This window comes from Oryza brachyantha, chromosome 6, assembly GCF_000231095.2.
Source record: "Oryza brachyantha chromosome 6, ObraRS2, whole genome shotgun sequence".
NCBI classification, from domain to species: domain Eukaryota; kingdom Viridiplantae; phylum Streptophyta; class Magnoliopsida; order Poales; family Poaceae; genus Oryza; species Oryza brachyantha.
In genome coordinates this window covers 7,959,848-7,984,640 of record NC_023168.2, presented here as the reverse complement: position 1 = coordinate 7,984,640, position 24,793 = coordinate 7,959,848, and the positions used below count along the sequence as shown (strand labels likewise).

The following is a 24,793-nucleotide window of genomic DNA, read 5'->3' as shown; positions in this document are numbered from 1 at the left end:
GGTCACGCTGACTAAACCAGAGTGGCTAAAACCACTATCACGCTAATAGATTATGGTGTACCGACGCTATATTGCCAGGTTAGGAGGGATGGAACAAATTACTTAGGTTTTGGGAATATGTTTTACAACATATTGTTTTTAAGAATAAATATTAAAAAATGCAAAATATAATGTATTCTAGTAAGTCACAATTTTCTTTTTTCTCTTAAATTTATTTACTACTCTTTTCGTTCTAAAATATAAGTATTTCTAATATTAAAAATTGAAGTACAATATAAGCATCCCCGCACTAATTTTTATGGTTGTCATCATTTCAGATATTCAATGACCAATTGCATGTTTTGAAAGAGAATCTAAACAATTAAAATTTAAAAATGTCTACTGAAACTACTAAAAAGGGAATATTTTGATCCAACCTTAATATTCACTGAACAACCTTGAAAACCTTGAAATATTTATATTTTGAAACAAGACAGTAACATTTTAAGGTATATAGAGGAAGGGCTCGTTTGAATCAATGAAAACCATATGAATCTACTTGATTTGTATCATATAAAACAATAATCATATGGAGCCCTTTGAATTAAAGGATTGATTTCTACCTTCCTCTAAAATTCTTATGGAATGGACTATCGTAGAGCATTTTTTTAGGGAAATAAGCATGAGTTTCCACCTCATGTTTTTCATTCCTATGTCTTAGAATTCTTGCATTTTTTGAATGGTTAGGGATTAAATAAGTTAGGATGGTTTCCAAGATTTGGATGCTTTTTTCTAAAACGAAGATAAATTAGGTGTGAGGGATGTACATTTTAGGTTCATTTATATGAAAACATATATTAAAAATATCATTTTACATAAATTTTGGGGTTCTTTGAAACATTTTACTCCAAAACATGGGGTTCCTTAAAACAAATCACAACATATCGTTTTGTGAAATTTACTTAAGTGCAAACTACATAAAATGCAATATCATTTTCTTCTTATTTTATTTTAGAACTAAATTATAAAAATACTAGTTTTACTTTTTGATTTTAAGATGGAGATGACTTCATATTTGTTAATTTCAAATTTAAAGTTGTTATTTTTGGAAAAGAAATAAAACTGAAACCCATGGTAGTAAAAACAATTGAGTTATGTAATTTATGATGACCTATTTTCTTTAATATAAATCCTTAAATATGATCTACTATCACAATAATATACTATATTAAAGTAACTAGATATTTCTTTGTATAAAGCCAAACAATATTATTAATTTATGCTTATCTATGTGAGATAGCCATATGTATCTATGGTTAATAAAAAAGTAAACCTATTGATTTATCTTTTGATATACAATAAATTCATAAGGCATCCCCAATGTATTTAGCCTAACCGAGCATTAGTGTGGGCCAGCCTGCAGGAGATATTAGTTGCTGACATACTCCACGATGTTTGTTGCTGACTAGAGCATAAGGTGGGCCAGATGTGAGAAAAAAGAAAACCATCACTCCATGGCCTCTTCCCCAATTCGCATGACCGGGGAAGTCCTTAGATCCCTAATTCGCTCGACTCTTCTCGTTGCCGCCTCTGTCGCCACAATTCCCTTCACAACGGTGAAGCCTTCTCCCTTATGCCTTGCCCCCACGTTGATCTCCCTACTCTCCTCTGCTTGCACCTTGTGGTGATAACTAAGCATTTGCTCCCCACATGTTTTCTTCCCCCATCTCACCGCCGATGCCACATCGTTCTTCTTCTCACACTAGCCATTGTCATCTCGCCATGGGCAATGGCTGCAACTATGCAGCGGTGGCGACCACCTGTAGATGGGGATATTGTCCTCCACCTGTAACGTCAGCGGCGAGTGCTAGGGCACGGTGGCGGAGTGCCTGGCGGAGGATGAGGAAAAGGAGGTGGTGGAGTTGGTGCTTGGCAAGGCGCACTAGCTCGTGCTTTCTGGTAGGGGAACAACAACCCATATATTAACTATGGCACAACATGTTGCCATGCTCCCGGCGCGGCGGCAGCTACTACATTGTTGCCTAGGTTTGTTTAAGTGCCACTACTACTGCTACTATTTTTAATTGTTAGCTGCTAATAATGCTTTTGTTTGATTTCATGGTGTTTGATATGTGCACCGATTTTGGCTATGTAGTTATTTGTTGATTTGTTCGGTTTATGAGGATGGGACATACACCGATTTGAACCAGTAGTTATTTGTTATATTTCAATGTAAGACAACATGACATTTGCTTTTTTTTCCCTAGTACATAACAAAGTAATAAATCTTAGTTACAAAGACAAGTAATTATAAGCAAAAAACTAGAATTTAAATTAATTATTTGATGACAAATCAAACTAGTAGAGTATGAGGTTGATATAAAAATAAAACACTCTCATGTTGTAGTCGTTGGCCACCAAATTTCCTTGAGATGGCGATGTGTGGCCCGATCATGAATAGCACTACTTTTTCTCTAGAACCTATGCAAATCCATAGATTGCTTCACTGAAACTCGAAGTGTCTTTCTCCAACAATTTTATGTCATATACCTATCCATGCTTTCATGCTCATTCTTTGCTTTCTTCTGACTTGGTTGTTGCTTCTACAGATTTTAGCATCACTGCTGCTCTCGCCTGTACAACGTTATTAAAGGGTACCAAGTCTTGACTTGGTTGGTCCCTCAAAGGTGACATGTTGTTTTTCCTTTTCCTTTAAGTTTGGCTTTGGCTTTCTTGTGCCCCTTAGGTTGCTTCTCTTTGCTTCTAGTTTCCTCCTCGGTGTCTTGGTTGGATGATGACGCGTATGCACCTGATTTAGAAACCTTAGTCCTCTTAATCTTGCAATAATTTTCCATTATTCTTCATCATTTTGGTTGATCCTTTAGTTATCTCCACAAATACTATAATGTGAAAGGTTTACCATTGTTCTTTGATTTAAACCATCGACGAGCCTTCTCTATGATCATATCATCATATTGTCCACTGCTCCATGTGCTTTTAACTTGAGAATATATCCCACAAAATTTTCCAATTTCCTTCTTGAGACCAAGCCAATGTGTCTTGCATTGAATGGCTGTCCTTTTATGATCATTACTATGTGTATTGTTGTTATACTCTGCAGCTACACCCCTCCAGTAGTACTTGTCCTTCTTGTCATTGCCATCTATGGGATCAACTGAATTGTTCATCCAAGAATTAAGGAGTCATAGGTCTTTCATCTTCAATCCAATTGAGCCATGTCCCTCTCCTCCCTCCTTTCTTGCCACTTGACTCTTCAATGTTAATGACTTTTTTCTCTTGATGTGTTGTAGGGCATGGTGAAGATGATTTTGATCCATGAAAAGAGGTAGATCTGCCAACTTGATTTGGTGAGTAAGACCGACTTTCCTGAAAACTTGGAGGAGAGTTGCTGTACAATTGATAATTGATTGGAGGGTCAAAAGGGTTGAAGATTTGGAAATTAAGTGTTGAGGATTGGGAAAATTGAGAGTACAAAGAAAACTGCGATGGGGGAAGTTAAGGATTGTGGTGGTGGGAAAATTGAGGGTTATGATGGGGAAAGTTGAGGGGAATTGAGTAGGAGGAGAGTTTTGCCTGCTATTTTCAGATTGTTGGCTTGGGGAGGCTTGGTTCAACATGTTCATGAATCCTCTATTGTTGGAGGGATCCATCTTATTATCTGGCAAATTGTATGTGTTGGATCCTCAAGTTTTTGAGTCACGTATTTTTATAGAGGCCTCATGCATAGGGCATGCAACGAAGACTGGAAGCAATAACCAGCAATCAACGGTTAGAAAGTAGCGACCATCTAAATATTTAAATCCTTTGTATCAGACAACACCATATAAATATTGTTGTTTTATTCTTTTTTACTAGTCATAGTTGTTTGACTAGGTAATAGCTAAGACATATCTTTACAATGGTTGCTACTAGGTTGTAAGGGGGCATTAAATGCTTACACCTGCTACATGACTAAATTGTGGATGTCCTAAACTCTTATTTGAGTAGACAGGTATTAAGGTGTTTTTATATTTCGATAGATATCATTACCGTATTTGTACCAATTCGTATTCGTTTTGTATCTGTATTTTATAATATTTGATTTCATTTTTGTATACGAGGCATCCTATTCCTAATAAATATAAGAAAACAAATACGATAGAGATTAGTTTCCGATCCATTTGCATCCCTACATATGTGCCTGTCAAATGACAATTTTGAAACTTCCCTGTGTTTTAAGATCCTCTAGAAATCCAATGAGCGTAACATTATGTTCATATGTTTTTTTTGTGTTTTAACGACCCTATGTTTCGAAGGGCCCGAATTGTTTTCCATGTTTTTCTCTTAAAACGCGGGCAACTCCTCCATTCACTTCACATTTGTTGGTTGTCATTTTCCTTTTAGATATCTTGCTATGTCTCTACTTCCATCCGTTCGCTTTGATACTATGATAGAATAAGTTAGTGCTAAACATGATAAAATTGTTCAATCATAGGATGTTTACACCGATGATTCCAAAGCATCAATGTACGATAATAGAATTTAGATTTCAGAGATACTCTTATCATCATGACGATGCATGCTTGCTCAGGGGCGAAGCCAGAATAAAATAGTCACTCATTTGCTTTTTAGTGCTTTGAATTAAGTTCAGGTTGCTACATATGCCTGAGTTTAGATTGAGAGTGATGTATATATAGTGAAAATAGATAAACTCTAGCTAAAAGAATTTTTGGACTGAGCTTTTAGGAACCCCCACACCTACTGTAGCTCCGCCCCTATTCTCACCTGGGCCACTGAAGAAATAAACAAGAAGGTTGTTAAGAATCTAAACACTCACTATCGTAGTGGACACAACTCTCACTTACAGGTGAAATCATAAGAAAGAGGAACAACACAACACACATGGTATTTCTAGCACCGCACACAACTTAGTTGCTTTTATTATTTTTCTTCTCAACTAAACATGTTGGGTACAATGATAGAATACAACACATAAACACACAAGTTCAGCAACAATGCCTTGCATCTAAAGCAAACTAAATATGCATGCATGTATAGATGGCTAGATGGCCCGCTCTCCCTGGTAAGGCCTAGGCATGACCGGGCCCATGATAAAATTCATCAGGCCGATTAGGCCCGACGTACACGCTAGGTCAAGCCATGCCCGCCCACGGGCTGCACCGAAGGCCTAGGCACGACCCAGTAAGGCTCAGTTCGTGTAGGGTCAGCCTGAAGGCACGATAACCGATCGTGCTTATTCGTTAAATAAGTCTATTTTTCCTCCCTCATCTCTTTGGGCCAAGTGAATAAATTTGTTTTTCCTGCCTATTTTTGGGTTGTGTCTTGTATGGCTGGAATAAGTCTATTTTACTCACATCTTTCTTTGGGCTAAGCCTTATATGTCTGAATTAAGTCTATTTTGGGTCCTTTCATATTTTTTCTTTCGTACTAAATGGACTGGGCCGTGCTGGGTTGGCTCATCGTGCCAAGGCATTGGCCTAGGCACGACCCAACCATCGGGATGGGCCGACACGGACCTGACACCAGTTGTGTTGTGCGGTGCTTGGGCCGGGCCGTCGGGCCTCGGGCCTTATGGCCATCGATACATGCATGCACAGCCTAGACTGCTTCTTACTCCAAATGTGCATATGCTTAAAACTTGACTGATCATCATGCTTGGCCACTAATCACCAACATTCATGGCTAGCTAATTCCAGTTACATATGCATGCGTATGCAGTTAACTTCTGCTGCTAATATGGTCACTCTGCACACATATTATGCTTCTGCCAATCGGCTCACTACGCCATGACGCCACACGTACAACTAAAAAGAATTATACCACTACCTTAATCCAAAATGACATGTAAACTATGATTTAACATTTAAACAACAAGATTAATATCTAGCCATCACCCCCTAATGTTGTTGCTTTTATTTGTGCACCTTCTTACTGATGATCATCACTACATCGCTCATCATCTATATCTCTCATAGCGAGAAGAGCCACTTCATTCTTCAGTTTGGTGTACTCTTTTGAAAAATGCCCATGCTCTTGACAGTTATAGCGGTGTACCTTCGCCTAATGAATTTTGTGATTCCCACAGCTATGGCCATCATTGCCATCACAAAACCATTAGACTCGCTGTCGTTTTTCTTCGCCAGCCATTCCTTGCACCTTGAACATGTTAGCAGTAGTTGCTCACCTCCTCGTTCATGGCGTTGATCTTTCAAGGACTTCTCAAATGTCCTTAAGCGTCCGATCGCCTCTGCCACGGAATCTTTGACACATCGCCAAATTGCTCGATGGTGCTGATGATTTGAAGAAACTTGTCACGAACTGCCCCGAAAAGATTTTGCACAAAAGCATTGTCCTTCAACTTGGCTCTAAGGAATCACATCTCTCCCACAGTATTGTGAGCTTCTATGAGAATTTCGTGACACTCTCAATCCTCCATGTATAAGTGATCGAATTGCATCTTCAACGCTTGCACACACATGCCTTCCTCACATGATCTTTCCCGATGTTCATCTTCTTGATGCTTGCCCACATGCCTTTCTCACATGATCTTTCCCGATGTTCATCTTCTTGATGGCCTCCCATGTTTCTCTGGTCGTCTCATTGACGGCGATAGCCATCATCGCGCCATCCGACGTGGCTTAAGAGATGGCGACCAAGGCTTCATTTTCTTTTTCTTCTTCAAATACGACTTCTTCTTTCACTGCTACCCACGCACCGAGATGACGTAGGATGAGCTTCTTCTTCACAACCCATACGCCATAGTTGGTGTCATTCAGCATTGGTCACTACATCACAACGACCCTTCGTCTTGCTGCCACTAATACACTGCACCACCACTACCACCGGCGCCATTGCATGCTCATGGCACTAGTTGGCGTTCCTACCGACGACTTGTCACCAACCATCACCTTCTAAGCTCTGATACCAATTTTTAGGAATATAAACACTCACGCGATCGCAATGGACACAACTCTCTCACTTACATAGTTAAGTGTGAAATCACATGGAAGAAGAACACAACACACAATCGCATGGAAGAAGAACAACACAACTTAATTAGTGCGCTTATTTCTGTTTTTTCTTCTCAAACATGATGGATACAGTGCTAGAAACAGAACACATAAAACACACACGTTCAGCAGCAGGGCCTTGCGCATTATGAACTGGAGCACATTGCTACTGCATGCAACCACACACACTAGAATCCAAAGCAAACTAACTGCACATGCACGGACTGCCTGTAGCCTGCTTCTTACTTCTTACTCCAAACTTGAACATGCTCAAGACTTGGCTAATCACAATGCATGGCCGCTAATCACCTACATGGCTACATGCATGGCTAACTAACTCCAATTATACATGCATGTGTATGCACTCAACTTCTGAATGCTCATCAGCTCTCTACGTCATGAACTCATGATGCCACACACACACAGCTAAAGGGAATTAAGCCACTGCCTTAATCCAAAATGACATGCAACAAAGCTATATATGATTTCACATTTAAACAACAAGATTAATATCTAACAAACTTGCTCTTCTTCCAGTCGCCGTAGTATGGCAAACTCTTTCTGCATGATCAGGAGTAGTTAGCACGGTCATGGTCCATCGGTCCACCGAAGATTGGCCTCATGAACTTGTCATCAAACTTCCTCCAGTAGATGTGCACCGTGTGGACAGGCCTCTCCAGGAGCATGGATATGCTCCTCTTGGCCTGGAGGAAGCCACTGCCACTACCTGATGCCTGATCTTCAGGCGAGAGGAATGGCAGGATCAGGTCATCCTTTGGAGAGTTGATGCCTCCTCCGGCCCCGGCCCCCGGTGTCGTCGATGGCCGGTGTCGCGGGAGCATGGCGCTTATAAGAGGCCTTGTCAAGAAACCAAACACCTGAAATTTGGTTGTGTAAATGTGATCAGATTCCCTGATGTAGGGGTGGGAATGGGGCAAGGTCCGTGGGTTCTTTCATAACCCTATTTAATTCTTAAAAAAAATTAGCTCAAAACTCTATACAATTTTATTTTTCAACCCGTTTTGAACTCGGCTTTTAAATTTTGTAGGCAAAATAGTTGAGCCCATTGCTAGCCCTACCCTGATGCCTGAGCATTTTTTGTTGATTAGGTATCTGCAGGAAGATAAGTGTCGATTGAGTTCGAGTTCGGCAAGATTTATACCAGAGTGGTGAAAAATACTATAATGATTGTGCTGGTGATGATGGTTGCATGAACTGGATCCAGTGTCACACCTGAAAAGGTGAACTGAAAGCATACAAGTTTGATAAATCAATGTATGTCAACTTCCTGTCAGATATGTCAGATATGTAAACCCTGACACAGAATATGAAATATACCTGATTATATGCTAGTGCAATTGAAACAGCTCCTCTCATGAGGCCGGCCCACCAAATCACAACCTTGAATGTTTAAAGAGTTTGGTGCACATATTTTAATTTTCTGGTAAACTTTAGAAGTTGAGAATTCCCTATAAGTCAATTCAAGAGTTAATTGTATGAAAATGAAAACAAAGGGTTAGAAGAAACCTGATGCTTGAATGTGATTGGCGTCCTTTCGGAACTCCTGCTCATGTAATTTGACATAATGGATAGAGGGAAAACAAATGCAGCTCTTCCTAGTAAAACCAGTGATATGATGATGCCAAAGATAACAAGTGATGTTTTAAAGCTGCCAAAACGACAATATGATGCTTACTCTTCCATTACTATTTTTTAAAATAATAATAAATATGTATTTTGGTCCTCACCTTGTCTCTGATGTTTTCCACTTGTCAATGTCAAGTGCATCCATCCCAACATAAAGAAAGATGAATGTCTCAGCGATAAATGACAGGGTTGCAAATATGTGCCTACAGTTTCATTGATCACACCAGATGAGTCAATTATTTCTTAATTTACACTAAATAGAATTCAAAAAAGAAATACAAAATTTCTTTAGAAGTAATACTACTATTTTACAAATGTGACATTAACTCCATAATACCTGGTTGCGATTCTTGAGCTTTCTGTCACATTATGCCATGCGTAATGAGACATGACAATACCGCAAAAGAAGACGGTCATAATCCCACTCAGATCAACAAACTGATATATTGCATCATCCTTCAGGCACATTACCAAAATACTCCCTCCATACATAATTAAATGACGTTTCAGACAAACAATTAACAAAGAAAATATGCCAAAATGTTTGTCTGAAACGACAAATAAAGATGACCGGAGGTAGTAAATGTTTAAATACCAACAATTATCTCAAGGCACTCTTACCTCTGCCAGCATATATGACAAATAAGCCATGAGAGCCATCAAGGCTACTTCCCTGTCAGTGGAGTGCCTACAGAAAACAAGGGGGATATTCAAATTTAAAGACTGCAAGAAGATGACCTCAATCTGAATCCTGATCTAGCAGCTTATTATACTCACCTACCAAAATACAGGGCTTTGAGAGCATAAGCAGTTGATAGCCCAATCTGATAATTATTAGTAAAAGACAAGTGATAAAAGTTATTGGGCACCATAATTCTGAGAGAAAACAGAGCAACACCACTGTCATACTGAAAATAAATTTTATGTTTGAAAGACTTTGCTTACCGTAACTCCAAGCACAGTGCTAGTGAAGAACAGGTAGAGAAAATCTGAAATAACTTTTAGCGCTACCCCGCCTTTGAGCTGACTAACATCCAGGTTCTTTATAGCATTGAAAAGCACAACTGATGTTGCATCATTGACTACTCCTTCCCCAAACACTAAACTGTACAACCTAGGTGTCTCATCCTGGCTTATGACCTGAGTTATTTTGAGAAACGATGATTTAACAGCTAAGTTTAGAGCAAACAATATATGTTCACAATTTAGAAGGCAACGGCATAACGAACCTGCAGTGTGCAAACAGTATCTGTCGAGGAAAATATCGTTCCCAAAGCTGCAGTTGTAAATAAGATTATATCTGAAGTTAAAAGGGATAATATATATAGATTAGAAATAATGAACACAAACCTAGATAATCTACTGCGTCGAGGTCTCCAAAACCGATTTTTGGGAAGAACCAGTAACAACCTGGTATCAAGAAACATCTAATTAGTGATTGATAACAAATACAAAGTAGAAGAATCTTAAAAGTTCATGACAGTGTTTCTAACATTTAAATAATTAGGCAACTACGACTCAAAAATTGAAGTTGTCACTTAAAAAACCGAATTGGGATACTTTTAAGTATGTGTACACTATAAAGGTAGACAAACGGGTGAGCTACCTGACGAAACTATCGCAACTGAGATGAACACGCCAAATATCCCAAAGGACATGATGGTGAGAAAGTTGTGAAAGAACTGTTTCTTCTTCACCTGGAAGCTGAAAAGCAAGAGCCATGTCATGAACACTCAACTGAGAGAATTCTGAAAGAACCCTTGCTTGCTGTGATCGTTTTTTCTACTCGTTTGAAACATAATCAGATACATACCCTGCATTGAAGATTATTGGTGGAAGTACATAGATGAAGAAGAGCTGCTCGTCGAACCTCAGGATTCGTGAATTCTTGCCTTCACTCAACAGAAATATGACAGCACCAACAACCAAACCCTGGCAAAGTTTGTCCAAATAACACTTAATAGGTGGTCCTTGTACCATAATATCCTTGGAAGGTAACAGGACTACAGGAGCTAGTGCTATTATAACTTTGGGGTGGTACCAAAATATTTGCAGTTGGCACTGGCCAAGTTACAATAAATAATAGTACCTGTCAACACCTTTTAGAAGCATAGTAAAAGAGACACTAATTGTAGCTGTTGTGTCACCAGAAGCATCTTTAACTCAACAAATTGCGTCTGTTTTCCTACCTGACTATCGAATTCTTTCAAGAAATAATTCATCAAGACTCACTAATTGTAGCTGTGATCAGAATCCATAAGTTAACAATTCGGAATAATATCATCTCCTCAAGGGATCAAAAGGCCTGTTTGGGAGCTTATAGCAGCTACAGCTTCTCGTAGAATCTCTAGAATTTAGAAGCTTATACACACCTTTTTAGAATATAGAAAATAAACTAGAAGCTAGGAAACCCAGCCTTTTAAAATTTTAATAAGTTGACTTCTCGCTCGCTGCTTCTCACAGTATTAAGCTCTCCAAACAGACCCAAAGCTCAAACTAAAGAAAAGAGTGTGACAACTGACTATCTCCCAAACAGCAGTCGGCGCAGTTCAGCTCATCAGCTTAATTGCAGGGTGGAGGCTGATCAATTAGCACGGACGCATGCATGTATAGCGACGGTGTGGTGTCAGCTATTGAGAGAGAGCGAGGGAGCGAGAACGTACGATGAGGAGGGCGGTGATGGACTCGTTGACCCATTTGTTCTCCTCGAGGAGGTGGCCGACGACGAGGCACACGCACAGCACCGCCGTGAACACGCAGATGGACACCACCGCGCCGCCGCCGCCGCCGGCCGCCGCCGCCACCGCCACCACCATCGCCTGCTCCCACCACCACGCCATGCGCGCATTCCCCCCTCTGCCTCCGGGCGCTCGCTGCCTGCTCGATCGGCTCAGAGATAATACTAGCTAGGTAGCTAGCTCTGCTCTGCAGAGATTTGCTTCATCTATAGATGAGTGCGTGTGTGTCTCGCCGCCGCTGTTACGTGCGCGCACAGCGGTGAAGCCGCGTGACGCGGGATCTTGGCGCGAAGCGGGCGGGCGTGCCTCGGGAAACGGCGGCGGCGCACGTGGCGTGGGGGGCATGTCTGCGTGTCAGGTGACCTGGCGGCGGCCTTTGTCACCACGTATGGTTTTAGGGGTTCTCGTGGCACTTCATTTTCTTCTGTTAATCGTTTTTCACTCGTCTTTTTCTTCCTTTTATATTTTCAACCTTCAGATTTAATTTTAAAATTTTTTATGGTAACTTTTAATTTCATATCACCGAACACTTCTAGAAAAGTTTTACTTTTTTTCAAAAACTAAATGATGCTATGTATTTTGTATACGTAGGTGTAGGGATGAAAATGGTTCGAAAACCAATGGAAATTACGTTTACGGTTTCTATTTTTATATCATTTTCAGAATCAGAATCGAAATCGTTAACCTCGAATACGAAAACGGAATCGAATATTATCAAATACGAAATGCGATGAATATGAATCGGATGGAAACTTATCGCATTATAGAAACCCTCAAACCAAGCTTTATTTCTTTTAAATCACTAGATCAAATATTATAAACGTTAGCATCTAACCATACCACTTTTTATCATTACAATCATTTCATAGATCACTTTGTTAATGATTGTCTCAATACCAAATAAAGGCTATAGTTTATAAATTATTATAAATAAAGTACACATTTCATGGATTATTGCAAAGTTTATTTATCATATAACTAAGTAAAGTGCACACCATACGAGTTACTATAAAATAAAGTGTTAGTGTATATGTTTTGACTAATTAAGGACTTAATTAAGGTTAACTTGCTGATATTCTGGATTTATTATATATAGGCCTGCAGAAATTTCGAGAAAAATTCTGGAAAGTTTTCGACTAATTCCGATTTACGACGGATAATGCCCTTGCTGTATCCCTTTTTATTTGCGAGAAAAATTTTAGAATTCGTTTTCATTTCCGATAAATTCTAAAAAAATCCAACCGATAATTTTCATTTCAGAAAACTAGTCCAGAACCCTAAAATATTCCGAATTGTTTTCATCCCTAAGTAGGGGAGCTAGCAGGGCAGACTGCGCTCAACGCACATGCGTATGTACTCTGTGCTGATCGGAATAGCTTCACAAACCATGCCACCAGAGAAATTTCAAAGGATTATTTTGATAAACCATGTTCCTGTGTTGTAAAAGATATCTTTATTTGAAATATAGTTTTATACGCGCAAGTAAATTAGTTTTGTTACGGTCTTAGCCTTGCTAACACGCACGACATGTTTGGACTGAGGTTAGCTCGAATTGGAGGGATGCGATAGATGCATTGGTAGGTTCTATTTATTGATTTTGGATGAAGTATGATATATTTCTATCTTAAATAAGGTTTGAGATTTGTGTGATTAGTTATTAGATGTGTAAAAACCGTAAATGTTATTATCTAATTTGATGCATGCCATGAACCCTTGGTTACAGATCGACCCTATAGAAATTAATTAGGACACCATCCATGAAAGCCATTTAACCACTGCTAGAGGCAAGAGCCATAGATTTCTGTTATAAATTCATTTTACCTGGGAGTTGCAGTCGCCAAAATTTATTGCTAAAATTTACCGAATTGAGGTGGCAATGGAATCAAAGAAGAGAGAGAATGAAAAACATCTATTTGACAATTGTTGCGAGAGGGTTTGCAGGTCTCTTGTCTCGTCAGATGTTAGGACGTTAATTAAAAGTATTAAATATAGACTGAAAATAAAATTAATTATATAAATAAAGGCTATTTCATTAGATAAAATTTTTAAGCCTAATTAAGTCGCGATAAGCAAATGTTTACTGTAGCATCACATTCGCTAATCATGGACTAATTAGACTCGATAGATTCGTTTCGCGAAATAGTCCGGAGTATGGAGTGAGTTTATTAACCGTCTACATTTAATATTTCTAATTAGTGTCGAAACATTTGATGTCATAAGAGTCCCTAAGAAAACAAACAGGCCCTAAATCCACCATTGGGCTGTACGGCTCGTTCTCCCCCACTAAAACCCATGACAAGATACGACTATATCAAATTTTCTTCCTTATAGAAACCAGTATATATTCTATATACATTAGAAGGTATCACTCCGTCTCAAAATAAATCATTTTTTCAGTTTTTAGATATAATATTTAATTCTTTGTCTTATTTAAAATATTTTATAATAATTATTATTTTTATTATTATATAATAAAATATAAATAATACTTTACACGTGACTATTTTATTTAAATAGGACGGATGGTCTAACGCTCGACACATCAAACTCACAAATTTTTTTTGAGACAGAGCAGTAATGTCTATATATATATTTATTTATTTCCTTTCACTGCTGTAGACACCACCGTGACAGTCTAAGGAATTAGGGATGGCCTTATATTCGACTTGAAATATCTACAGTGCATCCACAGCCGATTTGATGGACGCTTGTCAGAGTTTGAGAGTAACGGGCTGTTTGTTTGTAGGACCCCTAGTCATATCGGATGTTTGGGTACTTATTATATTATAATAATAGTAAACGTAGACTATTTATAAAACCCATCTATAATCCTGGACTAATTCACGAGACGAATCTAAATGAGTCTAATTAATTCATGATTAGTTTATGTAATGCTACGGTAAACATTTGCTAACTATAAATTAAGTAGGCTTAAAAAATTCATGGATTAGCTCTCATTTATTATGAAATTAGTTTCTTTATTAACCTATATCTAATACTTTAAAATTATTGTAACATAGGGCATAACAAACAATGTCACTCTTATGTGCTGTTGCATATCAGCATATGGGCCATACTTTGGCTGAAGTAATCAGCCGCCCTAATCATTCGGGATAATGGATTTTATTTAACGTAAGCTTAGTATTATTTTGTTTTTATTAGAATTTGGCTTGTTCTTTGTTGTGTACATAAATGTTTATTTTCTAGCCCCGTGGAGCGAACGTGGGATCTTTTCTTTAAATAAGCATAAGTGAAAACGGTATATTAGCGATTAAAAATAATTTATAAATAAAATGTTTTCGATGATCTATAACAAATGGAGAAAAATAAATCGTGATAAAAAGTCATAAAATTAATTTTAAGTTATGAGAGTTGATTTGGGGCATACAGTAGTGGAGGGAATTAAATACAAGATTTTCATCACCGCTTTATCGATGTGCTTATGCTGATTATAAACCATAACGACTCGTCATGATCAAAGAATAATATAATATGTATATAAAACTTTTAAATATATATTTTAGGTTATGTATAAGCAAATGTATGTAATCGGTTTTATATTATAAGACTTTATAAATTTATCTAGATTTATCCATATATCAATGTATATTTTTTGCATACATGTCTAATTTTATTAGCACGTAAATGAATGTAATCGATATCAGAAAATCTTATAATATGAAACGGAGAGAATAGAAAGTAACATATACCACAAACAATCCTCACACTTAGTTAACTCCAAAACCAATTTTCGAAACCAAAATCTAAAAGGTGGCCTGCAAGCTGAACCGCAATGGATGAGAGTGCAAGTTTGGTAAAATTTAATTTAGAAGTTGCCCAAAATTTGAGAGAAACCAAACCAAACCAACCCAAACCCACATTGCTGTTCCTTTCCACTTGCCCTCTCTACCTCCTCTCCTCCCTCTGCATCGCCACCCGTCACGCGTATTTTACTCCTAGTGCCACTCGCTGTCTTCCTTCCTCCTGCTCTTCTCGCACATCCGCTCGCTCGCTCCGGTGGTCGGGGCATCTTGCTCGATCGCTCGCGAGGGCCAGGCCAGGCCAGCCGCCCTGCCGCTGCTCCTCCGCTCTCCCGATACTCTCTCTCGCCGGTGGGCAATGTCGTCAGCGGTTGGTGAACCCTCCTGCTCCTCCTCCGAGCCGCCGCCGCCGTCTGTGGAGCGGGAGGTGGAGCTCCCCGAGGAGCACAGGGAGGCGACGTCCTCGCACTGCTCCGGCGAGGAGGAGGAGGGGATGAAGGAGGTGATGGTGGAGGAGGAGGAGGAAGACGACGACGACGACTCGGAGGGGAAGGTGGCGGAGGACATCGACCTCGGCCCCAGGGTCAGCATCAAGGAGCAGCTCGAGATGGACAAGGTCTTCCTCGACTCCCCCCGCCTGCTCCACCTCTTCCTCGATTCTGGATGCAATTTCTCTTTTCTTTTCTTTTCTTTAAAATTTATTTGGGTCAACTTTTTTTTTTTACCAATTAGTAATATCATCCTGTTCCTCACTTGGAGCTGTTTCGAATTTGAAAAGGAGGACGAGAGCCTTCGGCGATGGAAGGAGCAGCTGCTGGGCAGCGTGGATTTGAACTCCGTGGGAGGTAATTCAACAGTAAAACTCCGCAACTCATATTCCGCTTTCCGATTAAACCGCAGCAAATCCTGCTTGATTTGCTCCTCGATTTGTGTATTAGACCATCCTGATTTTTTTTTTCGATGGGCATTTCGGATTTGATCTCGTCTCTGTCCCTTCCCGATATCAAACAGCTCATTTGGTTTTACTGTGTGATCCCGGGGTGGTTGTCTGTACTTGCACTTGCCAACAACAATACTGAGAGGGGAAACAAAAGGGAAACCTCTTTTTCTGGAGGGTAAATTTTGCATAATTTTTTATTGGACATGCTTCTGATTGGACATGTTTCGCGGTGAAAAGGAGCTCTATTATTGAGTTGAAATTATGCGGTTCTCTCGCTGTCAAATTACGCAGTCTTGAAATTGTTACTTGTGATACACGATTTTTATCACATCGTTCTGGTGGGTCAGTAGGTTCTCTGTGCACTCTATAATTAGTGTTAGTTAACTAGGTTTGCTCTAAATATCTGCATGTTAATTCCAATAATGCTAATAGGACAATCTCGAGATGCATTCTATAAGTAGAATATCTACCATGGGAAACTTCACCTGATTGGTGAATTTTTAGAAATTCTTAGACAATGTATACGGAAGGATGGGCATGGGTCGACCCACGGATAGTTTAGGTTCAGTTCTAGTTCAACAAAATGAACTAAGTTTCACTACAAAATGAAATTTAGTTCATTTAGTTAAACTAGAGTCGACCCTAAAATATCCACGGATCGACCCACGGCCATCCCTATGTACACGAGGTGATGCAGCAGTGCAAACTTTCATTGAACTCGATTCCATCTGAGAGGATGGAATTGCAAGCAGCTAATAATGTATAATTCTTTTTTGTACAAAACACTATTCATCCTGATATTTCTTCGCAGTTCCTCAATTTCATATCTCACACAAATTAAATCCGGTTTAGTCATTACATTTTAAATGGCTTTCTTAAGAGGTTTTGCAAACTTTTGCATGTGATTTGTGGAATAATCTACGAAATTCCATTGGTGGGTTCCACTGGACATGTTCCTGTCCATCCAGGCCCGCCAAGGGAAAGGTGCGTTATGCCAGAAAAGAGAGAAAAAGTCATAGGGCATGGTGTGTAGTGAAGTTGCCATCTTTTCATGAGAACAAATCATTTCTAAATTGTAACGGAAGGTTGCAGGCTGAGCTTGTGCAATTGCTTTTGGTCGACACTTTGCTGTGCAGTCTCCATTCCAGTGCATATGCCTAGGATTCTTACGCACACACCGAAGCAGTGGTCAAAAAGTTGATAAGAGCAATGATACAGTGTCTTCCTAAAACAGAGCACACAGCACAATCTGAGCGTTGCACCCATATATAGGTGCCCCTCTTTTGGCTTATCCAAGGAATAAGAGAAACAACGTATTTGTAAATAAAAAATAATCTGTGAATAAAACTTGTATATACATGTTCTTAGTGATCTAAAAGCTAAAATAAACTAGGATGAAAAAACCGTAGAATAAACTCCAAATTTAAGGTTGAAAATTCAAATTTTAGCTTATAAGCATAAGCTAAAAGATGAGGGTGATAGTTAATACATTCATTGAGTCATTTAGAAAGGATGAAATGACTCTTCCCTGATAAAAAGAAGAAAAGATGATTCTTGCCTGTCGAAACTGTAACCCTGTGCTCTGAATGGAGGGGACAAATTAATTTGCATCTTGAAGTTCAATCTGAAGTTTTCATGTGGCAGAGACACTGGAGCCTGACGTGAGGATCACGAGCCTGTGCATCTTGTCACCGGGGCGGCCGGACGTCCTCCTGCCACTGCCCGTGGAGCTGAGCAATTCCAAGGAACCATGGTTCACCCTCAAGGAAGGCAGCACGTACCGGCTCAGGTTCACCTTCTCTGTCAGCAACAACATTGTCTCCGGCCTCCGCTACACCAACACCGTATGGAAGGCCGGCATCCGAGGTGCGATTCTCGTTCTTCGCTTTCCTGCTCCATTCTGTTTTCATTGAGTTCCCTGCACTTAATATTCAGTTCAGTCCTGTTCTTAGTTTTATCCACGTGATGATGCAGATGGAATTTTGAACTCCCTCCTGTTCTTTTTTCTTGCTTGATTCCCTGACAGAAATGCAAAGTAGTCTGATTTGCCTGGAATGAATTTTGGTCATTGCAGTGGACAGAACCAAGGAGATGCTTGGCACGTTCAGCCCTCAGCAGGAGCCTTACACCTACGTGACGCCTGAGGAGACGACCCCCTCAGGAGTGTTTGCTCGGGGATCATACTCTGCAAGAACAAAGGTAATGAAACCTGATACTCTGATACATCTATGAGAAGCCAGAAATTGCTCACGGCTGCCCCGTGCCAATGAACTGAGCTGTGTTTTCATTTCGCTGCATCATCAGTTCGTCGACGACGACCGAAAGTGCTACCTGGAGATCAACTACACCTTCGACATCCGCCGGGATTGGCCCTGCAGCTCCTGATCCTGAAAGTTCTGAGAAGTTGGACACTAGGCAGAGGATGCCAGGCATCTGTAGAAGATGTGTGTTCATTCATGCAGCCTGTCTGCTCTGAAGTTTGAGAACGATTGGTTACGGGCGATTGTAGACGTACTAGATTCATTTGTCAGATCAGCATTGTGAATCAGTGCTTGTCTCTCGAGCTCTGTTGCGAACTTTGGAATGCTGGGTTCAGAGAAATGTACTAGCTCCGTTTTCACGCAACGGATGCGGGTTGAATTGCCTCGTTGTCCACAAAAGATGGACAATGGCAACGTTAGAGATTTTGAGTGTTCAGGAAAAAAATGTATCCAACTTATATCAGATCCGTGCAAATGTGATGCAAAACAACATGTATTCATAATATAAAGAACTAGAAAAAGGGGGACTAGAAATTGAATCTGTACAACATAAAAGTTTAACATCATAAGATTCACAGGAAACTTGCAATTGGAATCACATAAAACTCTCAGGAAATTACTCATTTTATCTTGTGCCATCCAAAGGGCACCTCTGAAATTCAGTGACCACATGTAGCTAATGTAGCTAAGCTATTCCCAAGTTTCCAATGTGGTTTTCAAAAGTTCAGCCATTGGTGGATCGATAAGGGGGTGATTGTTTGGCGGGATATTTGTAAATAAAAATAATTTGTGAAGAAAACTTTTATATACGTGTTCTTTAGCAATTTAAAAGTCAAGACTGAAAAAATAAACTATGAGAAAAACCCTCAAAATCTACTCCAAATTTAGGGTTAAAAATTTAAATTTTTTTTTTTATAAACATAAGCAGCAGAAGCGAAAAGATCGTGCTAATTGTCGTGATCAATTTGGTCTCCAGCCAATTCATTGATCAGGCTTTGGCCTCTCCTGACGTTAAGAGGCCATTCCACGGCAACACCAAAAACCTGCCTCAATGTTGTCGGAGTTGGAAATTTTGGAGATTTCAAATGAATAATCTTGCATAATTGATATATTCATTTGCTAAACTTGAAAAATCCCCCTCCCTAAAATTCCAGAAAATTGTAAATTACGGACGTGAGAACATATTACCGGAACCCACTGGTAAACACAAAAGTAGAGTATGGCCAAGGGCTTTGAACTGGGAGGTTGTTACCAAGGAAAGTGAAGATGGTATGTTTTTGGTCCACTTATGAATCTTTGATTTTGTCCTATTTTCTAGTTTTCTTCTATAAAATTGTGGGAATAAAAATCAAAAGCATGTCCAAACTTACTTGTACTTTATTTGACTTGACTCCTGTCTGTCTTTTATTTTTTGCACATGATAAGTTGAATACTACCTACATCATATCAATGTTGCACATCTTGGATATTCTGTATTTCTACTACCGGAGTACATCATTCATGCACATCACTAGGACAAATGTCACCAAAGTTGAGCCAGAGTTTTATGAAGCTTATGTTTGTACCACATGATAAAGTGGTTAAAAACTCAAAGTTGTGTGGATTTTCAGTATCTCCTGAGACCACAAGCATAGTGTGGTTCAGATTTTCCCAGGAATTCTATGTTCCTACCCGAACATTGGATTCTACCAAATAATAAACTTTTTATAAACCTATATTACACTGTCAATACAGTGTTGGCTACTTAATCATTTGACACTTATTACAATTTCATATTCTAGGCTGTTTATCACAGGCTAGCACTACAATGGAATGTATATATTTTGTGTACAAATTATTAAGTAATGCTCTCAATGATGCTATAAGAATCTTAGTTAAAAAATTGCAGTGCGCCTTAGGTAAATTGTGATCTGATCCTGCATATTTATTTCTAGAATTTTAACTTCAGACCTTACCAAATTATTAACCTTCGTATCAATCATCTAAATCATTTCAGATACTACCAAATTATTTTACTTGGAACTCATTCTACCACAATAGTATTATCTGGAATGAACACCTTTTCTTGCGATGTACCTTAGGTCAACCAGACGACGATCCTAACACTGACTGCTAGCATCATGCAATCATGTATTGGAGTCTGCAGAAATATCCAAAGTTAGCATCATGCATTGGAGTATGCAGAAACATCCACAGCCTGAATTATCAGAATCATCTACTAAGGCTTCAGATGCTGCTTCTAATATCACTTCAAAGGATTCTGGTTAAAGAGCAGAGCATTCAGAGGGAGGAACAAGAAAATTCATTGCTTTGGTGTGTCCTCCCCATGACCACAGATGATGCTAGTTTGGATTCTCCGCTTGTGAATTGTTTGGCCGATAGCATGTCCAACTTAATGCTACATCAGGCACACAGTGATGATATTATGGCTGCAGTATGGTGATTCTGGATATCAATACCTTTTCACACATAAGGTTATGACTATTAAGGAGAAGCCCAGTTTTTATAGGATAACAAGCTACAGTGTCATTGCAAGTCTCAATTCTACGTGTTTCCAGCATTATATAGGCCTACAATGTCATTACAAGTCTCAATTTACAATAAGAATGAGAAAAACATAAACATGCTATATGTTCATTAAATTTGATCTTTATTAAGTACTGTACTACATACAGTAAATTTGCAGTGCCACAACAGGGACCATGAATTGTGTATATAAAAATGGCTATTCTTTTCCAGAATGTGCCTTACTTGTTTATTTCTTGTGTTGATTTACCTATTTCAATTTTCTATGTACAAATATTAACTATTCAATTTGAATGGGATGGATTGTATAACTTTAGGCCATTAAGGAATCATCTGTATTTTGCAGTGTATATATACCCAGATTATTTTCTTAAGATGATCTTATAATAAATTCACACTGCTGTTCATTGTTCTACCCATTTCAGTTGAAGTGTCAGTTTCATGTTGGGTGACAAAAGATAGATTCATAATTCAAAAACACTATCACTCTTTAGTTAAGACTAAGTTCACAAACTGAAAAACATTAAAGCACCTGCAATGAAGACTTCAAAAACAGAGATGCACGAAAATGTACAGTACCAATTCACAGTGGAGTTAAGCATTGTCATCATTGACTTCTTGTTCCGCTACAAGCATAAGCATCTCCAATCGCCTATCAAACAACTTTGCACTCTCATCTCTCTCGTCTAGCTCAGCAGCCTCTGCTTCTAACCATTTCTCACGCAAATCATCAAGAAGGTTGCCTTCATCAGTGTTTCCTGCCGTACCAGGTTCACTGGGACGAGTTGTTCGTAATGAGTCATCTCCAGATGGTGGTGGAAGTGTCAAAAGTAATGCCCGGAATTCTCTTGTGTCTGCGAACATCTCAAAATTGCAAGCGATGACATCCAAGCAATACTCCCTTATTTTCACAACATCATAGCTGCATTTGGCAAAAAATTGTATTGACCTTAAATAATACAGTAGAACATCTTTTGCATAGAAAGAATGATAATCACACGTACATGTCTGATAACATTAGCCAGTGGCACAGTTCTGCAGGTGAAACATGCTCCAGATATGTCAAAAGTATATCGGCCACAACTCGTTTAAGGGGGAATAGCAGGTATCTTGAAGCAATATCAAATAATTCTTCAGCCTGGCAAAGTTGTACGGGAAAATCAGTTTCATAAGAAAATGAAAAATACCACCTGAAGTTTTAGACAAAAGGTAAAAGATTCATCTTTTTTGCACAGCACACCTGGTTAGGATCCATATGCTCTAGCTTATCAGTATACCTAATGTTGACATAAGCAGGTATAAGCAAGATAGCAGAATAACAATAACAATAATGGGTCAAACATATAATGCAAGGGATCTTACATATATTCAAGCACCTTTTCAAATGCTTCTGTACTCAAGTCGAACTCTTCAAGAAAAGGAATATTTTGAGTTGCTTCACCACTCTCAACTTCAAGATATTCCATGTTTCTAAATAGCCTGGCTTTAAAGTATTCTGATCTTGAGGCTAAAATCACCTGATGGCAATGGAAAACCTTATCACATACTTTTATATAAAGATCAGCAGCAGCATCCACCCCAGAGTCTCTGCTCATTTCATTTGATTCATCGTTATAACAATCTTGTTCTCTTGAGTTAGCTAGGCAATCCTCTAGAATACGCTGTAGTGCCGAGGGAAGCCGATCTTCCTCTGGCAAGGATTGCCAATTTAAAATGAAGCGCTTCTGTGAACTGTCCAAATCTACTCTCGGTGACTTGTACTCTGCATATTTCTGATGAGCAACTTCATTATCCAATATCTTTTGCAACTCTTCACACTTACAAACTTTGCACATACGTGCCAAATTTTCCATGTCATCCACATCTACTTCGAGTCTATCAGAATAGAAGAAATGGATAAGGCTGTATAAGGCACCAAAAGACAACTTCTGGCTTGAAAATCTCACTTCATTCCTGTTTTTCCAGTCTGTCTTGAATTTTTGTCGAAAGAACGATGACCGGGAACAAAGAATGGCCCGATGAGCTTCAACTGGTTTCCCATCCACATAGAATGTAATGTCTGGAGGGAATAGGCTAGTGCTTGATGCATTATCCATTGGCCCAAATCCTGCTTGGTCAGAAAATATGTCAATTACAACACTTATCAACCAAATACCATTGAATTGAGCTAAAGAAAGCACTAGGTCTTTGCTATTTGCTTACTAAATATTTTAAGAGAACAACAAAGGAGTTTTATACTTTTATGCCTACAAGACAAAAGGAAGAAAAGGTGATGGCGTCACAAAAGAAAAGGAAGATGATAGCCCAATTATCTCGACTTCTACGTATTGTTCGGACTGAAATATCTCCAGCATTCATATAATCTCATAGTAGTTTGTATCACATAGCTGGATGGACCAATTGCCCGTCGCCTATTTCGAATGTTAATACGGTGGTTCGATTGCAATCACAATACAGCTACCAAAATCCATGGAGCTTCACATTCAAATCATCGAATGATGGCATTCATGGTGATAATTCATTCCACAAGGAACTTCAATCCTATGTATCCTATGTAGCTGATAGATAAAAAATTGCACCAAATATCCAATCTTTCAATCTGAAATCAACATGAACGCACTCACCGGCGGCAGTGGCAAGGGCGGCAGCGTCGGAGCCGGCGCTCCACTGGAGCATCTCGAGGAAGGCGGAGCGGTTGGCGGGGCAGGCGAGGAACGTGGCCCGGAGCGCGGCGGGCAGCGGCGCGAGCGGCGGGGGCCGCGCCTCGAACGACTTGAGCAGCCTCCGGAGGCGCAGGTTGAGCGCGGCGTAGTGGCAGCGGTCGCCGTCGAAGGTGCGCTCGGCGCAGACGGCCCCGGCCTCGAGGAGCATCCGGGCGGCGTCGGCGTGGCCGGCGAGGCAGGCGTAGTAGAGGGCGACGGAGTCCCAGCGGTCGCGCGCGTTGACGTTGGCGCCGCCCTCGAGGAGGAGGGCGAGGCGGCCGCAGTCGCCCGCGCGCGCCGCCTCGAAGAGGTCCCCCGCGGGGACCTTCTTGAGGGGCACCGACGGCTGGAGGTCCTCAGGGTCGAGCTCGACCTCGACGTCGATGCCGCCGGCGAGCTGCTGCTCCCCCCGCGTTTCCTGCGGCCGGTGGTCCATTCCTCCGGCAATTGGCGGCGGAGCCAGACAAGGGGAGAAATTTAATGATATGGCACTCTATAAGTGGCTTTAACAAAAATGATACCATGTGTTTATAAAAATGTCACCGGCTATTAACAAAATACCATTATAGAACAGTAGAAGCATATTTTATTTGTTTTGCATCCATCAGCATGCGAAATGACGAAAGCACCCCATTAATTGATTAAAAAAAGAGAGAAGAGAGAGCCGGTTCTAGCGTCGGCACGGAGGCCGGCAGGGCGGGCTCATCGGCCGGTGGTGCGGACGATGCGGAGCTCGGCAGCGGGCGGTGCCGGCGCGATGTGCGCCGTGCAGACGACGGGGAGGCCAGCGGCGCGGCGCGGGCTCACCGGCGCGCGGCACGCGGCACGCGTGAACGACGCGGATCTCCGCAGCGCATGCTCACCGGCGCACGACGCACGCGGAGGGCGGGCGCGGGCTCGCCTCCCCAGTTGCCGCCGCGCCGGTCTGCTACCGCTGCTGTCGTCCCTCGTCGGTCTGCTCCGCCACCTCGCCAGCAGCGGCCCAAGCCAGCTCTCTCTTCTCTATTTTTTCTTTATTTTTTCTTATCTGTTAACGGGGTATTTTAGTCATTTTACGTGTTGATTGATGCAAAACAAGTAAAATATGGCTTTTACTATTTCATAGTGGTATTTTATTAAGAAGTGAAAATAGCCGGTGTCATTTTTATAAATGCATAGTAATAGATGGGCATTTTGTTAAAGTCACTCCTATAGAGTGGCATATCATT

The 24,793-nt window shown here is 40.2% G+C and overlaps 3 protein-coding genes across 3 annotated transcripts; 1 reads left to right on the top strand and 2 right to left on the bottom strand.

Annotated features, from left to right (window-relative positions):
- Positions 1-7,066: 7,066 nt before the first annotated feature.
- LOC102703225 (sodium/hydrogen exchanger 4) lies at positions 7,067-11,497 on the bottom strand. The gene is made up of 14 exons (XM_040524936.1): positions 11,321-11,497; positions 10,471-10,589; positions 10,264-10,361; positions 10,008-10,067; positions 9,887-9,933; positions 9,603-9,797; positions 9,435-9,481; positions 9,279-9,345; positions 8,995-9,095; positions 8,759-8,860; positions 8,538-8,679; positions 8,349-8,411; positions 8,173-8,256; positions 7,067-7,888 (listed from the first exon to the last, which is right to left on the bottom strand). The coding sequence occupies exons 1-14, from the start codon at positions 11,495-11,497 to the stop codon at positions 7,580-7,582; spliced, it is 1,611 nt and encodes a 536-aa protein (XP_040380870.1). The 3' UTR covers positions 7,067-7,579.
- A 3,815-nt stretch (positions 11,498-15,312) lies between these two features.
- Positions 15,313-18,866, top strand: LOC102702949 (rho GDP-dissociation inhibitor 1-like). Its single transcript, XM_006656866.3, has 5 exons — positions 15,313-15,772; positions 15,935-16,001; positions 17,741-17,962; positions 18,171-18,295; positions 18,401-18,866. Exons 1-5 carry the CDS (start codon positions 15,515-15,517, stop codon positions 18,479-18,481), a joined length of 753 nt encoding a protein of 250 aa, XP_006656929.1. The 5' UTR covers positions 15,313-15,514; the 3' UTR covers positions 18,482-18,866.
- Positions 18,867-21,401: 2,535 nt separating this feature from the next.
- Positions 21,402-24,582, bottom strand: LOC102702669 (BTB/POZ domain-containing protein At2g04740). Its single transcript, XM_006656865.3, has 5 exons — positions 23,508-24,582; positions 22,246-22,990; positions 22,124-22,160; positions 21,888-22,021; positions 21,402-21,805 (listed from the first exon to the last, which is right to left on the bottom strand). The coding sequence occupies exons 1-5, from the start codon at positions 24,019-24,021 to the stop codon at positions 21,478-21,480; spliced, it is 1,758 nt and encodes a 585-aa protein (XP_006656928.2). The 5' UTR covers positions 24,022-24,582; the 3' UTR covers positions 21,402-21,477.
- Positions 24,583-24,793: the final 211 nt, after the last annotated feature.

Bases quoted from the DNA above. Each gene is read 5' to 3' on its own strand.
- LOC102703225 (XM_040524936.1), bottom strand. From the start codon at position 11,497: ATGGCGTGGTGGTGGGAGCAGGCGATGGTGGTGGCGGTGGCGGCGGCG. The intron at 9,934-10,007 runs GTTTGTGTTCAT...TTACAACTGCAG, and splicing joins CGACGCAGTAGATTATCTAG to CTTTGGGAACGATATTTTCC. The intron at 8,257-8,348 runs GTATATTTCATA...GTATGCTTTCAG, and splicing joins TTGCACTAGCATATAATCAG to TTCACCTTTTCAGGTGTGAC.
- LOC102702949 (XM_006656866.3), top strand. From the start codon at position 15,515: ATGTCGTCAGCGGTTGGTGAACCCTCCTGCTCCTCCTCCGAGCCGCCG. The intron at 15,773-15,934 runs GTCTTCCTCGAC...GAATTTGAAAAG, and splicing joins AGCAGCTCGAGATGGACAAG to GAGGACGAGAGCCTTCGGCG. The intron at 18,296-18,400 runs GTAATGAAACCT...CTGCATCATCAG, and splicing joins CATACTCTGCAAGAACAAAG to TTCGTCGACGACGACCGAAA.
- LOC102702669 (XM_006656865.3), bottom strand. From the start codon at position 24,021: ATGGACCACCGGCCGCAGGAAACGCGGGGGGAGCAGCAGCTCGCCGGC. The intron at 22,991-23,507 runs GTGAGTGCGTTC...CTGACCAAGCAG, and splicing joins CGCCCTTGCCACTGCCGCCG to GATTTGGGCCAATGGATAAT. The intron at 22,161-22,245 runs GTAAGATCCCTT...TGTCAACATTAG, and splicing joins GAAAAGGTGCTTGAATATAT to GTATACTGATAAGCTAGAGC.